The sequence below is a fragment of the Lampris incognitus genome, chromosome 2, assembly GCF_029633865.1.
Source record: "Lampris incognitus isolate fLamInc1 chromosome 2, fLamInc1.hap2, whole genome shotgun sequence".
NCBI classification, from domain to species: domain Eukaryota; kingdom Metazoa; phylum Chordata; class Actinopteri; order Lampriformes; family Lampridae; genus Lampris; species Lampris incognitus.
The window spans coordinates 33,186,211-33,202,850 of NC_079212.1; the positions used below are offsets into that span (position 1 = coordinate 33,186,211).

General features: G+C 42.7%; 1 protein-coding gene across 3 annotated transcripts in view; it reads left to right on the forward strand.

Moving 5' to 3' along the window:
* Positions 1-16,640, forward strand: part of sema3bl (sema domain, immunoglobulin domain (Ig), short basic domain, secreted, (semaphorin) 3bl) — a 120,040-nt gene that overhangs the window by 26,959 nt on the left and 76,441 nt on the right. For all 3 annotated transcript variants that reach the window (XM_056301768.1, XM_056301769.1, XM_056301770.1), the window contains one exon: positions 12,444-12,506. In XM_056301768.1, the coding sequence (XP_056157743.1) occupies positions 12,444-12,506 (63 nt within the window). The remainder of the gene's footprint in view (positions 1-12,443; positions 12,507-16,640) is intronic.

Sequence of the window (16,640 nt, forward strand, 5' to 3'; positions counted from 1 at the left end):
CGACTCCAAATGTATGGGAGGAGGCATGTGGTAGTCTGCAGCCCCCCCCGGATCGGCAGAGGGGGTGGAGCAGCAATCAGGACGGCTCGGAAGAGTGGGGTAATTGGCCGGATACAATTGGGGAGAAAAAGGGGGAAAAGATAGGCATTTAGTATGTTAGTGATTAAAATGAGGTACATTAATTGACTTGTGTCAGTAGTTGGCGTTAATATCAAAAACCATCTTTTATCAAATTAACTTCCAAACTGTTCATGGGTGGACAGTAAAGTCCATACATGTTATACCTGACCTCTTTATCAGATAGTGCAGTGGTTTTCGAACCGTTCCCTGGGTACCACCGACGCTGCTGCTTCTCCATTCTGCCTGGTAGTCAGTCACAATCACTGAATACCTGTTGTGTCAGGTATTCCAGTCATCTAGTCAGTGTTGTTGTCGACCTGGAACAACAGCAGAATGTTGGAACCTACATTGCAGAATACCCCGAGTACCAGATTGAAACCCCATGTGACACAGTCTTGTGCAACCAAATGTTGCATGCATCCTTCCCCCACTCCAGTGATTGATGTAAAAGCAGTTTACATTCATCGTCCCATTTTGACTTCACTTTCACTGATATTAATTCTGTAAATCATTTTAAGTACAAGACTGCAATATATATTTATGATGCTGTGAGGTCAGTGAACTCGTTTGATTTTTCTGTTTTTCAATACAACCCTACTCACAGAACACTTCTTAAAAGTATTCAGTGTCATAAATCAACCATATACCTTTGTATTTAAACCCAGTTGGTCATGTGATTGAATTTCATAGAAAAAATATGTCATTACTGAAAATAGAAATATCTTGAGAGTTGGCTCTCGGGATTTTAGATAGTAGCCTAAATTGATCAGTTAGCTGTTAGAGTTACTAATAGTGGTTGTCATCATCAGCAGTCACTCGAAGCGAGTATGACTGTCCTCTGGAGGACGCCTGTGCATGACTTTGTTTAACGCGGGGAGACTGGTGCACAGACAGCCACCACACAGTCCTTGACAGATCTGGGTCAGGATCCAGTGGCATGGAGTCCAAGACAACTGGGGGCCCATTTCTGCCGCAGCCTTCATCCGCCTTCCCAACTGTTGTGATACTTCCCTAAAGTCAGCCATCATCCTCCGCCTGTTCCACCGTAGAGGTTTTGGTTGGATTGCTCTTTGTCAGGGAAGTCCTCTTGACCTTACTGCCATGGGTGACCCTACCAGGGGCATAGCTCCAGGCGGCATTGCTCTCGGGATCTCAGGGCCACTCAAGCTTCTCCACCACGACAAGGTGACAATCCATGGAGAAGTGTAGTGTTACTACCATTACGGTGATTATTGGGCTCACGGGAACTTTATTATTGTATTCCTTTGCTTAGAAGTCTGAGAAATTTCTCCAGCAAAGTACCTGAACTTTACTTAAATTTAATGCAAGTGGATACACTTCCATATGGGCCGCTCCAGAGAGATTAGCTCTGATATCATTTTGGGCTGCAAATCTTCAGGCCGTCTCTTTTTGACCATAACTCAGTAGGCCGCGTCTCACGCCGAGCCCCCTCGGCCCAAACGTAAAATGTCATGGGACCCTTCGCAGCAGAACACCTGTTAAAGTGCAAAGGGTCGTAAATCAGCCTTGTTTTTTTTTTCTTCTTCTTCTTGTTTTACCATGTACGCTGCCTTTAATTTACACATCAGCTTGTCATCAAAGAGCTGTCAAGCGGAGAGTGCTGGCCATAAGGCTCACAGTTACTCTGTCTAAAAGATGGCTTACGATCAGAAGTCATCAGAGACATTACGTATCTGTGTTGCGATGGAGCTGCACTGTCGTTAAACACTGTCCCTCTGGCTAACATGGGGGGGGGTAGAGAAAGGGCGAGAGAGAGAGGGAGAGAGAGAGTGAGAGGAAGTAGCAGGGATGGGGACACAGACAGACAGAAGGGGGAGGTGTAAGACAGACAAGGTGAGGGATGAGATAGGAAAAGATCAAATAAGAATGACTAATGTCTGGAGTTTCCTTCCACTAAGTGGTTATCACGGACAGCATCTGTCGTGCTGCAAGGTTGAGCTGTTCTGACCTTATCTTAAATCTGGAGGATTTAGTCTGTGGAAGTGTTTGGCTTTCATCAGCCCATGACTTCATTTGCCTTCATTCCTTTAAAAGCTATCATACATTTTTGCAATAGTGTGCAATCAATCATTATGCATGAGCTGACTGCAGTTTTATCTTAAATATTTGACATCTCATTTTACAATGTGATGTTTCTATTTTGGTTGGGGCCATTTTTTGGGGCGGGGAGTATTTGGTATACTGTAGTTTTTTGTTTCAAATATAAAACTGATTACATCTTCAAAATGGCTCCCCTTTCATGTTTTAGTGTGATCATTTGATCCACTTAAGGACTTGAGCTTTGATTGGTAGAACGTTTGGAAATGGAAAAATCCATTTCTAAACACAGAAATAGGAGTGATGTCTGATGATTGCTTTATAATAATTCATATATTACTGTGTTGGACACATTCCCGTAGTCTGTCTTATCCCAACTCAAACCACTTATATACAGGTTGTATATACAGCCATATATTACATTGGATCTTTATATATACACTGCTCAAAAAAATAAAGGGAACACATAAGCAATGCAATGTAGCTCCAGGTCAATCACACATTTGAGATATCAACCTGTCCAGTTAGGAAGCAACACTGATTTGTGAATCAATTTCACCTTTTGGTAAATTGTCTAATTTCCACCAGGTGGAAATTAGACAATTTGCAAGACAACCCCTATAACAGGAATGGATTTGCAGGTGGTGGCCACAGACCATTTGCCTGTCCTCATCTTTTCTGGCCGATCTTTGGTTAGTTTTTCATTTTGCTAGTGCCCGCACCACTAGAGGTGGCATGAGGCGGTATCTGCAACCTACAGAAGTTGCTCAGGTAGTGCAGCTCATCCAGGATGGCACATCAATGCATGCTGTGGCAAGAAGATTTGATGTGTCTCCCAGCACAGTGTCCAGAGCATGGAGGAGGTACCAGGAGACAGGCCAGTACACCAGGAGACGTGGAGGGGGCCGCAGGAGGACAACAACCCCGCAGCAGGACCGCTATCTGGTCCTTTGTGCAAGGAGGAACAGGAGGAGCACTGCCGGAGCCCTACAAAACGACCTTCAACAGGCCACTAATGTGCAGGTTTCTGCTCAAACAGTGAGAAACAGAATGCATGAGGATGGTATGAGGGCCCGACGTCCACAATTGGGGCCTGTGCTCACAGCCCAACACCGTGCAGCCCGATTGACCTTTGCCAGAGAACATCTTGGTTGGCAGATTCGCAATTGGTGCCCTGTGCTCTTCACAAACGAGAGCAGGTTCACACTGAACACATGTGACAGACGTGAGAGAGTCTGGAGACGCTGTGGAGAACGTTCTGCTGCCTGCAACATGCTCCAGCATGACCGGTTTGGCGGTGGGTCAGTGATGGTCTGGGGAGGCATATCCTTGGAGGGCCGCACAGACCTCTACGTGCTAGCCAGAGGTACCATGACTGCCATTAGGTACCGGGATGAGATCCTCAGACCCATTGTCAGACCATATGCTGGTGCAGTGGGCCCTGGGTTCCTGCTCATGCATGACAATGCTCGTCCTCATGTGGCCAGAGTGTGTCAGCAGTTCCTGTATGTCGAGGGCATTGATGCTATGGACTGGCCTACACGTTCCCCAGACCTGAATCCAATCGAGCACCTCTGGGACATCATGTCTCGTACCATCCGCCAATGCGATGTCGCACCACAGACTGTCCAGGAGTTGATCGATGCCCTGATCCAGGTCTGGGAGGAGATCCCTCAGGAGACCATCCGTCGTCTCATCAGGAGCATGCCCAGACGTTGTAGGGAGTGCATACAGGCACGTGGAGGCCACACACACTACTGAGCCTCATTTTGAATCGTCTTGAGGAATTTCCACAGAAGTTGGATCAGCCTATGTTCTCATTTTCCACTTTGATTTTGAGTATGATTCTGAATCCAGACCTTAATGGGCTAATGATTTTGATTTCCATTGATCATTCTTAGGTTATTTTGCTCTAAACACATTCCTCTGTCTAATAAATAAAGATTTTCAGCTGAAATATTTCATTCATCGAGGTCTATATTGTGTTTTTAGGTGTTCCCTTTATTTTTTTGAGCAGTATATATACCACAGCTGGATGTAATTTCCTTCGTGGTTGGTTAGAAATCTATGGTACAAATGCATCCATCACTAAGAAAGGTAAACAAAACTTGGACTGTTGGTTCTCTTACTGCTGATAAAAAGTCCTCAAATATCACTCCAATATTAAAAACTTTTACTCATAAAAAAATGTACGCTCCAATGAGACCGCAGCAACAGATATGATCAAATCAGATCTTTTCTCTGTTAACTCAGACCACGGAAGGAAGGGAAAAATTAAAAATACTATTCCATAGGTGACCGCTGTTGGGAAACCAAACTATCAAACACATTAATCTCATTTTAAGGTGGACTGTCCCTTTAAGAACCTCTACTCGCTGAAGGGATCCATGGGGATACGAGCATGACTGTGATTTGCGTGACTTTGGGCGCTCTGTCTTTTCACTTGCCCGCACCTGAGGGTCAGGGAGGTTTACATTGGAGGCCAATAGACACCAGGGCTCATGAGCACTGGATTTCAAATGATCCACATGTGTATCTACAGAGCAATAGGATTATGAAAATATGCAGCACGTTCTTATTCAAGTTTATGTTTCCAGTGGGGTACCCTGTGAACTCTTTGTTCGGTTCCTGTGGTTTCTCCCAGAAGCAAAATAAAGATAACTCCCAATGAAATAATTCCTTGAACACCGCATCATGTTGCATTGGGGAGGGTGTGTATTTGTGAATACAACATGCTTATTCTGTGTGTGTGTGTGTGTGTGTGTGTGTGTGTGTGTGTGTGTGTGTGTGTGTGTGTGTGTGTGTGTGTGCAGGGTCCTGAAGAGACTTTATGAGACAAGGAGATGAAAAGGAGTATTAATACATACAAGGCCTGATCTCACTTACTTGATTCCCCCTCATATTAACTCAACTCCCTCCGCGCCTCCATTCTTCTCTCTCTTGGCTGTTGATCACAGGTAAACCTCACTGCTCTCCTTCTCTTCCCAAGTGTTTTGAGTAAACGTGTCATGGAGGCAGTTGGTTGAAAGATTTTTTGAGTTTTAATGCCCGCACCTCTACTGGAGCCAGCCGTTGTTGGTGTACAGAAGCCTGTCTGCCAGTGTAATGAAAGATAGGCTTATGAGTTATGGAAAGATTTATGTGATTTTAAGATGCACATTCCCATTTACCATGAACAGTGCTGAGTGCGGAGAAAGCAGCTTGATTTCAGTCAGCTGTTGGCCTAGTTTGCATCTGTCAGTGTTGACGTTGCCCAGCACATGATGCATAAACTGAATGAATCTGCAGAAATTGAGAAACTCGTTTATGGCAATTTAAGGTTAATTTAAGGTTAAGTTCAAGCTGTTTTATTTGTCAAATGCACAACAATACGGCGTAGCAGGCATTGCTGGCAAAGAAATGCATAGGTATCAGTTCAGCCTCAAAAAAGCTAAAGAATATTACATAACAAATTAAGTTAAGACTAAAAAAATCAAAAAATTTATATTAATTTAATGAGTTAACTTAATGAATATTAGAATGGTGTAACTATTGGTTGAGAAGATAAAGCAAGCAGAAAGTTTTTAAATGAATTAAATGACTGAAGATTCTATAAATATCTGTCCGTCTATCTATCTGTCTGTCTGTCTGTCTGTCTGTCCATCTCTCTGTCTTTATGTCTGTCTGTTTGTCCGTCTGTTCTCCCTGCCTGCCTGTCTGTCTGTCTGTCTGTCTGTCTGTCTGTCCATCCGTCTGTCTCTCTGCCTGTCTGCCTGTCCATCTGTCCTCCCTGCCTGCCTGTCTGTCCATCCGTCTGTCCATCCGTCTGTCTCTCTGCCTGTCTGTCTGTCTGTCCGTCTGTCTCTGTCTGTTCCCCCCGGGTTGTTCTCACTGTTTTTCAGAGTGTTAATGTGTTGCAGCTATGCTGTGTTAAAGTCTAGGAGCTCATGTGCTGCAAAGCTTTTGAGGTTTAATGCCCAGTGTAAAGACACCAGCCATCACAAGATCAATGACACCAGACTGCAGCCTGCAGCCTGCCAGCCTGCCAGCCCACACCCTGCCCACACCCTGCTCACCAAAATTTGCAGCATTTAATCTTGTGTTAAAGCCTCATTCTTTCACCGTTCTATCCACAGTAAACCCCACAATTAAATATTTTACAAAGTGGAGTGAAGGTCACAATGGTGGTTCTGTTGAAAACGAGTCAGATGTTTCTATTAGGTCAATGCATCCAGTGTGCTGCTGGCCAGGCTCACCACTGTATGAAATACCCACCTCAACCAGTCCCACCTGGGAAGAGGAGCACTGGTCATAACCATAATCACCCAGGAAAAACTAAAACAAATACTGATTCAGCTCATGTAAATATTTCACATTATGGTTTAGATATTCCGCTTTTTCCAAACTGAGACACATAAACAAGGTATGATTGGAGTTCAGTGTGACAATTTTGGCTATTGTACAAAAAAACACAAAATTTTATCTCTGCCCTGCAAATGTGGCCAGCACTCAACAAAGACTCTTTCACATATCCCAGCAAGTTCAGACAACCGGTTTATTATACTAAGACTTACGTTTGGCTCTGTTTATCTCTTTTAGCTGTACTATCTCAGAGTGATTCTGGGGATAGCTTACTGCTCCGTGTTTACGGCTATAGTTTAAATCCAAAGGGATTCTTACAACCTCGGTGATACTTTGCAGATGAAAAGTGATGTGTTGAGATGGAGCAGGCTTTGCTGAATTTTAAAACTGTTCATTAGAAGGACTACATTTTTATTTTACTATTGGTATTTTACTGCTGTGTGGTGCAAAGATTTGTGAAAACGTTCATCTGGTTTATCTTATTTCGCAGGTCATGCGTATCACTGGCATTTGGGTTCATTACAGCATAGTGGGACCCATGCTAGCACCCATGTCGGGTGACTGTGAGGCTTCGTTTGAGGATATCTGGTGTGCGATGCATTAAACTGTATATGTGTAATAATATATGCCAGTAGTTTGATGTATACTGGTTCTATCTGGGCTTATGATCTGTCCTCTAGGATTTTTTTGTCTGGCATTTAACAAAGACCCTTTCATTTGCTGAAACCACCGTGGCTGGTTTTCTCCAGGAGTTTGCTTTTGTGGGTGACTGGGTTCCATTTGCAAAGGATTTTGGTATAAGTTCCTGACTGAATTCTGTGCTTAACTATAATTGGTCGTTATAATCCTCCTCACAGACAGTTGTGCTTTACCAAAGTGAAAAAGTGAACACACTTATTTCCAGCTCTGTAAAAGAAACACGTGAATAACAAAGCTGAATGTTGCTTAAAGGCAGATTTTCAGTCAACGTGTTCTTAAAAGGGTCGGAGATGTTCACGGTAATCATGTGATGGAGATCACCACGTTTCCTTGCTGCTACACAGCTGACTGGACAGTGTAAGGAATATTGCAAAGCAGCGACTCTGATCGTTGTATGCCAGGCTCTGGACGCACCCTGATTTCACAACGTGTTAATTAATACCAGTCAAGCATGTGAAAGGTTGTGTTTTGATGGGTTTGACTGGATTGAGAAAGTCAGCCAGGCTTTGGCAAGGTCCAAAATCATAGTCAGTTGATTTCAGTCATGCGAGAGGCCGGCGGCAGAGCTCCAGAGACCCAAACTGCTGGAGGCCAAATTTCACATGGGTCTTGACTTGTGCATGCCGGGCATGCAGCAAATAAGTATTTCTCATGGAATAGCACCATCACTAGCTGACTTTTAGAGAATGGCAGACCAGGAAATTAGGTGGCACCTACTTAATGGCAAAATTGATCAGTCAAAAATGATCAAGTAAAAGCTTGAGAAGAGTATTTGTCTATTTAAAGTCAGAGGCCCCTGAATTTTCAGTAGTATTTCTAACAATGTTCAGTAGGATAAAATCAAAGGAGTTTTGATTAAATCTGCTGAAGAGCAGTGATCTGACAGTAAAATAATAATAATAAAAAAGTTGAGTAACTCCAGGTGTTGACATCTCGCCATGGCTTGAAGCTGCTAATAAATGTGGGATTTAACCAATTTAAGCACAGTCATATTTATGAAATTTTTTTTTAATTTAATGAATCACAATTTCAACATTAAATTATGGCATTAATTTATTTTTCGAGACCTTAAATTAGTCTGGTAATATTTACTGTAATATATTAGGATTGCAAATGTGTAAATCTAAACAGCAATCTGTAACCATGCCAGTTAAGCACATGAGAATATGTGATGTGCCTTATCATGATTAAACTGATTAATCATAATGACATTTTATTTCATTATAGTTTTGCCCATGTAGGTCATCTATTTTATTTTATTTGCTGCTGCAGTGACTCAGTATCCCAAAAGCAACCAGTAAAGTTCATTTTATACTTGTGAACTGAATTAAACCATAAATTAATGTAAAATAGGAGGAAAAACCTAATTTCAAAAGTTAAGAGTTGGGTAAATGGGCTCTGGGTTTTGTCATCACCACCAACAGGGCCAAAAATACGTTTAGAGCATTTTAAGCTCCTTCTTTATCCATAAATAGCTTTAGATGATGATAGAAGGGCTTTTTCAGGTTGCAGACAGCTGGTTTTGATAAAGTGTAATATGATTTAGGGGTGAGATATTTGTCCATGACTTTTATGGGTGGTATTAAATTCTACACTACACCAGTGTTATGAGCAGATTGTGAGTACAGTTCGGTTGTCAGCTGTCAGGAGATTGGAACAGACTAAGGGTTCTAGTTTCTGAATGGTGCAAGGCCGGCAGTAGCGCTAATGCAGAAGTTCTGGCAAATTCTTTTGGCGAAAGGTGGTTTTTCTCTCGCTTGGGTGCATTTGCTAATTTCCGGGCTCACCGTGACATCAATCGCCCCAAAATGGGTGTGGGGGCGCAGTAGAGGGTGTGTCAGTCAAAATCAGGTGGTGCAGTGCCAGTTCGGCTTCAAATAAAACCAACTATTACACCTGCGTCTCTGCCTGTTCAGACCACGCCTTAGCACAGACGTATGGTAGTTAAGGCGAAGGTGCGCTAAGCATAGACCTATCCAAAATCACACACGCCACTTCTGTGTATGTTATGTTGGTCTATTTCATGAATAATTCTACAAAGGACTCCTGTCTGAAACCTTTTTCATCGCAAAACAAAATATCTGCAGGTGTATCATTATCTTCCAACATAAAACAGTCATTGTGCGTCATTGGAAAACAACATGGTGACTGGGATTTCAGTATTTCGACTGACCTCATTCAACCTGAAAGAACGAACTGATTGCCTGGGCTTATTGATCCATGATCACAACTATTTAAGGTCTCTTGCTGTGTGCACAAAATGCACAGGAAAGCGAGAAAGTCACTGGTGAGAAAGACGACAAGTTTAACAATAGTGTGTCAAATAATCATGTTTGCGTGTTGCCTCATATCACATTGGAATTGGTGTTAATGTCTGTTGTATGTGCACTTGGTAACTCCACACCTCCCAAACAAGGACATCAGTTTCCTCCTGGGAGAAGCTTTTCTATCTTAGCCGTAGTTTGCCATGACAGAGAGCGTGCTGCTTTAAGGGAATGAGAGGAGCTGATTTGTTTGGCTGTAATTGAAGACAGCCCCCACCACTCCTACTGAGAATTGATTCCTTCTAATCCAACCCTTTTACAACTGTGCCTCTGTTGCACATGATTACCACCAGCGCCTGAAATCTCAATATGTCCCAAAATCACCAAAAAAAGTATTGGCCACACCTTAGACCGAGTTACACCGTGAACCAGCACCTTCGACTACTCTATGATCCGGAAACTAGAGCCCTAAGTGTCCATCATTCCACATCTGTCTCTTTCTCTCAAGCTGAGCCACGGTTGCAATCATATGCAGATTCACGGTGTCGATCCTTCGCTCTCTTTTGTCTCTCTGATGCTGTCATTCTCTTAGAAGTTTTTCTCAAATACACGCACCGTCATAATTTTTCTGTCTCACACACAGATATACACTCTTCATCTACACATACAAACACACCCTCCCACTTCCTCTACCATATACAGTACATACAAATTAAAGCAGCTGTAGACAACTTTTCACCCCCCCCCCCAGCATTTCCAAGTGTTTTTATTATTTACGATTTCATTGCAAAAACAACCATTTATTAGCAGCATGGCTGCTGTCAAAAGCAAGAAACAACCATAGGAATCCCAATTTGAACTAGAAACCCCAATCTCACGGCTATGATAAAGGCAGAGTAAAAGGCAGGTTGTGTTACTTACTGAGCCAGTAGAAAGAATGCCAACTGACTGTCGGTTTGGAACCCTCTCAAGTCCCGCTGTTGTATCGAACTTGGTTTCCTCATTGAGATCTGTTCCCTCATAGCCAGAGTTCGATACAACACCAGAAAGCTTTATTAACCTTAATCTAACCTCAACCTAACCCTAACCTTAACATAACATTTACCTTAACCTAATCGGAGCCGACAGCTAACCTGTTTCTATACGAAACGCTTTCGTTTGGCTAGGGGAGGACAGATCTTGATGGGGTAACAGAGTTTGATACAACACCGGGGCTAACTCCATTGAGTGAATGCCCGTCTAAGGTTCACTCTTGTTTTATCTCTGTTTCTATCACTCTCCCTCATTGTCTTCTTTCTCTTCTCTGTCAGCGGGATTGTTTTTCTCTTGCCGGGTAGAGTTTCACTGTCACTTTGGTTGTTCCATCATCCGCCATTTCCGCAACTGGGGATAGCTACCGATAGCTACCTGCAAAAACAAAAGTGCTATCCTGCCCCTGTTTTGGTTACGCAATTGGTGACATCCTTTGTGCTGAGAATCGAGCCTTAATTTTCCTGCAAGATCATACCCCGTGGCAGGCAGAATTTGGTTCCCTGTCAGCCTGAAAACAAGGCTTATAGGGAACTAATCTAAATGCTGATGGTGTCATTATTCCCTAGACATTACACCGTGCTATCAACATTCACTTCATAATGATAAGTTAAAGGGAAAAAGTTGTCTACAGCTGCTTGAACACAAACACACTCACACACACACACAGTGATAATCTCTCTCCCTCTCTCGCTCACACACAGACGCGCTCAAACACATACAGACAATAAATTCTAGTCATTCATAGTAATGCAGTCAGCACCAATCAAATATAAACCAGGGGAGCAATCCTCTGGTTTATATTCTTCCATTTCGCCAAAGAAAAGTCAGTTCTACCAGACAAAGACTCATTGTCTCAAATAAACCCTGTGGTATTCAGCACGATATACAGTATCATTACTTTTATTGAAGCTTAATGCTGGGGGAGACCAAGGCTTTCCTCATCAAAAGGCAATTTTATGTTTTCTTCATGTGGTTGTCCTGTAAAATCCAGTTCCATTGTTTTGGACAAAACCCTTGTTTCACACTTAGGGTTCACCTTTCCTCCTTATTAAGTTAGCAGAATTTAAGGGAGAGGGGGGATTTTCCACATCAGTCGGTCTTGGATCCATACTGTGAGAACTTTTTGTTGATAACTGAAAAGATATTTTGTGAGATCCAGATGGTCTAGTAAGGTCTCTTCTCTGGAAGGTTAAAGAGTACAACTTCCCCTTTGTCAGACAGTGAAAACTGAATTTCATTCCAAAAACCGACTAAAGTAATAGGGGTCTGATGTGTTGCGCTCTGATATTTGTTCCTAGGGGAAAATGCACTATGAATCCCTGGTCTTTGGAGTAAACTCTCATAATACAGATATTAAAAAAGACAACAAAAAAACCTTTTTATTAGCTTTTTCTCAAACTCATACTGTATTCTTAACCAGAGCAATAAGCAATCAGACATAACTGTAGGAATTCAGCGTCCATGAGTTTAATATACAACACTGTCTCATGCTTAAATTGCCATTATAGATTAAAACCTGGCTCTGTCATTCATATCATTCGTCTCAGGTCTACAGCTAAAAATAAATAATTTTTAAAAAAAATCGTACACTATGACCCAACCCTCAGCATATTATTCTTCATTTCTTTGAGAGTTGTCTATGCCCAACTTATTCCTAATTGTTTTTATCGTAGGATTTGCAGTGTGCATTCAGAGTTAACAAGATATGGACTGAGCATGGCTTTTTGATTGCACCAACAGCACTGGTTAAAGCTTGTGTAGCTCTGAGACACCGATACAAGTTGCAGTGTCACTTGATTGAGGAGGTTGTGTTATGACACAGCCGAGCAATGAAATTACTAATCATCAGATTTTCTCCCTCTTTTTTTCCATCTTTTCCCTTCTCCTCTGTATTCCTCCATCTCCTTTTCTTGTTATGTCTTTCCATAGATCTACTGGCCCCCGTTGCCTGGCATCAGGGAGGACTGTGTTCAAAGAGGAAAAGAACCACAGGTGAGCTATTGACAGCCTGCAGTTATTATCTACCGTACATCTTCCACCATGTCCCTCCCTCTTACCTGTTTAAAGGCTTTGTACTTTGTTTTTTATCAGTTTGACTGATAAAACTTTCTTAAAAATAACTTGGCCATGGTTTAAACCTTGTTCGACCTCATCTCTGGGTTTTGGTCTTGAAATATTCTTATAACACACAAAGAAAATTGTGTGGCTCTATGCAAAGACAATGGTCAAGTTTCCTTCCAAATATATTGCACATTTTATCCAAATTTTCCAAAAAAAAAAAAAAAAAAAAAAAAAAAAGGGAGAAGAAATTGCAAATGTATGTGCGTTTCCATCCACTACTGTTATGTGAATATTAGGAGTTAGTTTATCAAGCTAAGCAGTAGGTAGCGCTAATTCTCCAGTCAGTTGCCATTATACCACTGCAGAAGAAGAGGGTGCAGTGAGATGTCATGATTAAAAGAGCGCCTGTCAAACCTCAAACCTTTTGCGAGGCTCCCACCTATCTGGAAGTCAAAGCAGTACAGCCTAAGAACAAAGGTCCGACTGTACAACAGGAATGTAATATCAGTGCTGTTGTATGGCTCAGAGTGCTGATGAGTAACAACATGTGACAAAAAAAAGATTGATGCCTACCACAATGGATGCCTCAGGAAAATCTGCTGTATGTTCTGGGCTGAGAAGATCTCAAATGAACAAATGCTCTAAAATGGGGCAGCACAGTGCCCAGTGTTTAGCACTGAGGCCTCAAGGCAAGAAGGTCCTGAGTTCAAACCCCAGGTCATCCCAGGTCCTTTCTGTGTGGAGTTTGCATGTTATCCCTGTGTCTGGGTTGGTTTCTTCCAGATGCTCCTGTTTCCTCCCACCATCAAAAGACATGCATGTCTGTGCCCCTGACCGAGGCATGGCAAGAAGAACTGGAGTTGGTCCCCGGGCGCTGCACGGCAACGCCCCACCACTCCTAGCTACATGGCTGCCCACTGTTTCCAGTATGTGTGTTGGGATGGGTTAAATGCAGAGGATGAATTTCCCCATGGGGATAATTAAGTTTATCTTATCTATGCGAGATGACTAAGTGCAACAGTGTGGCGCTGGATATCAAACGTCGCCGAATTTGATGGCTAGGGCATGTCTTCAGAATGGACCAGGATCGAATCCCTAAGGTTGCACTAAGATGGACTCATCAGGGAAAAGGAAACAAGGCTTGCCCAAAACAACTTGGTGGTGAACTGTGACAGTGAACTTAATGGAAGTGTACCTGACATGGGGAGAGGCACAGCATGCAGCACAAGACAGGTCTCGATGGAGGCAGATCGTTGAATCCTTATGTCCCACTAGAGATGAAGAGGATTAAGTAAGTAAGTAAGTCAAACCTCAAATGAAGGAAAATATGATGGAAAGATTGGTGATGGAGAGCATGCTGGACAATGGAATGGGAACAACTAATATTACAACTATGTGCTCTTGGAAGAGTTCTGGCGTTTATGTTTGTTTCTTGTAATAATTCAAGGAACGTTGCAGTTTCCTCCTCAGTCCACAAATGCCTGATGATTTCATCTGCCAACATTTTTTGTCTCTTCAGTGGAGCGGAAGCTTGAGTGACATTTAAGTCATGTAATTTCTGCACATCATTTATTCACTGAATTTGTTTCCATTGCACTTAGTCGCATTTACCTTTTGTTGATACAAAGTGGTGGGCTGTCAGGGCCTTCTCTGCTGGCCCTGTCAAAATCAAAATCATAATTTGTTTTTCATATGTAGCCCGTGGAATTAGATACCACACAGGACACAATTACTTCCGGGGTTCTTGTAGCTTTAATTTTATTGTTTGAACCTTCGAATGCAGATCGTTTTACTGAGTGCATAAATTCCTGTGTCTTTCGAGCAAACAGCTCATAAATGTTCACAGATGTGGTAAGTTTAACAGAAAAGATTTTAAAAGGGAAATAATAAATACAAAATACAACATACGGTGCAAAATACGGCAGTGGACTGTGTATGTTAAACAGGGTTTAACAAAGACATGTGGAACTTCCTGAAGATCGCGCAACTTCTCACTCTGTCAGTTACCTTTAAACAGAATTAAAATGCATATAAAACCTTTACATTTCCCTTACTACCCAAATACAATGGCATGGTGTGGCTTTATACACGCCAACATTACCTTGTCATACCTGCAGTGGCGAACAGTGGTCGACGGCTCGCGCCCAAAATCACCGATCATCAACTCCAGTAGCGTCTAAATCAAACCATCTTGTCAAATTACCGACATACAATATTGTTTGGAATAATGTTACAGGTATATTTCACAAGATATTTACCCCTACTTACTACGGAGTCAGAGCACCGTCACACCGCAATCTTCAGGTGCTTCACACAAGAAAAAAAGAAAGAATACCCAAGATGCACTTGGATAACTTGCAGAAAGAGTACCCAAGATGCACTTGGATGACTTGCACGGAGTTACAATAAAAGTCCGCAACACTGCCACTTACTGGTCAAAACATGCAATGACAACCAAAACTATAAAAATACACTCACAATCTGCTTCACAATTTAAATACATCAAATGACATTTTACATGGCTTGACAGTGTAACAATTACATATATTAACAGTTAAACTATACTAAATTTAAGTGGAAAATCATTTAACATATTTAACAGATTTACCACCCAGCTACATACTCCCCTGCAAATGTAGTCAACGTCCTCGGTGACTACGAAACATGAACTGACTCAAATACTCCCTGCAAGGCCTTTTCAAAGAGAGCAGCATCCAGGCTTGTCAAAACCTTAGAGACCATGTCTGTGCTGACTGAGACTGCATTACAGGCTGACTTTGGCAGATGAAATGGGTTTGAATGAGATCCAGCCATTTCCCGCTTGCTTTTCCTAATGGCAGGTTTAGGTGCATAGGTTCTACGTCCTGCTCCACCAGCATCATCTGTTAGTGCGGGCCTGTCCCTGTTTTCAATAATGGGCAAGTCACTGTCGCTAACGTCTGGATGCACATCATTAACACATTCTGTTTCTGTGCCACAATTTCTCATATCTGAATAACCTTCCTCAGGTCCTTCACCGTCACTCTCATCTGTGGGTGCTGTCACATGTAAACTAACACTTTCTGCTGCAAGAGGCAGGTTAGGTACTTGCACAAGCCGGCGAGGGATGACTTCCTCAACAATAACAAAATCAGCCTCAGGTGACTCAGGCTCATCCTCAGCTACAGGCTGTGTAGTGGTCTGTAACCTAGTTCTAGTTCTTGGTTTGGGAACTGGTTTTGCACAAGGTCGCAACTCAGACCTATGAACTCTTTTAATGGGACCTCCCTCAAAAGGTTCAACAGTGTGTGTGGTACCCTGGATGTCAACTACCTTGTAGACTGTTGAGGTCCATGTGTCCTGAATCTTATGTCTACCTGGGGGTCTGTGACGTAGGAAAACCAACTGACCAATGTCCACAGGAGGACAATACACCTTCTCATTTTGCAGTGAGATCCTCTCAGCTGCCTTCTGCTCTGAGTACTCTCTGGCTCTCTCGTGTGCCTGTCTGAGTCTCTCCTGATGAACAGACAACCAATCCTGTTTCCTGTCTGACACACACTCACGCCCTAATAAAGCATCTACTGGGAGATGTGGCTGTACCCCGAAAAGCAAATAATAAGGCGAGTACCCTGTGGTGGAATGAGGAGTGACATTATAGGCATATACTACTTCAGACAGATGCTCTGGCCAACGCTTTTTTTTCTCTGGTGGGAGTGTCCTTAACAAGTCATGGAGTGTGCGATTGTATCTTTCACACTGACCGTTTCCCTGTGGCCTGTAGGGAGTTGTCCGTGTCTTTTTAACCCCATAGAGTTTGCACAGCTCTGCTATAATTTCACTCTCGAAATTTCGACCTTGGTCTGAGTGCAGTCTCTCTGGGACCCCATATTTCATGAACCACTCCCTGAGCAAAACTTTAGCTGTAGTGTCAGCCTTCTGGTCTTTGGTAGCATACGCTTGTGTGAACTTTGTAAACACATCGGTCACAACAAGGACATTTTCACGGCCATCTGAAGCTGCCTCCAACACTGTAAAATCAACAGCCACCACTTCTAGAAGTCGGGAGGCCAGGAATGCCTAAAC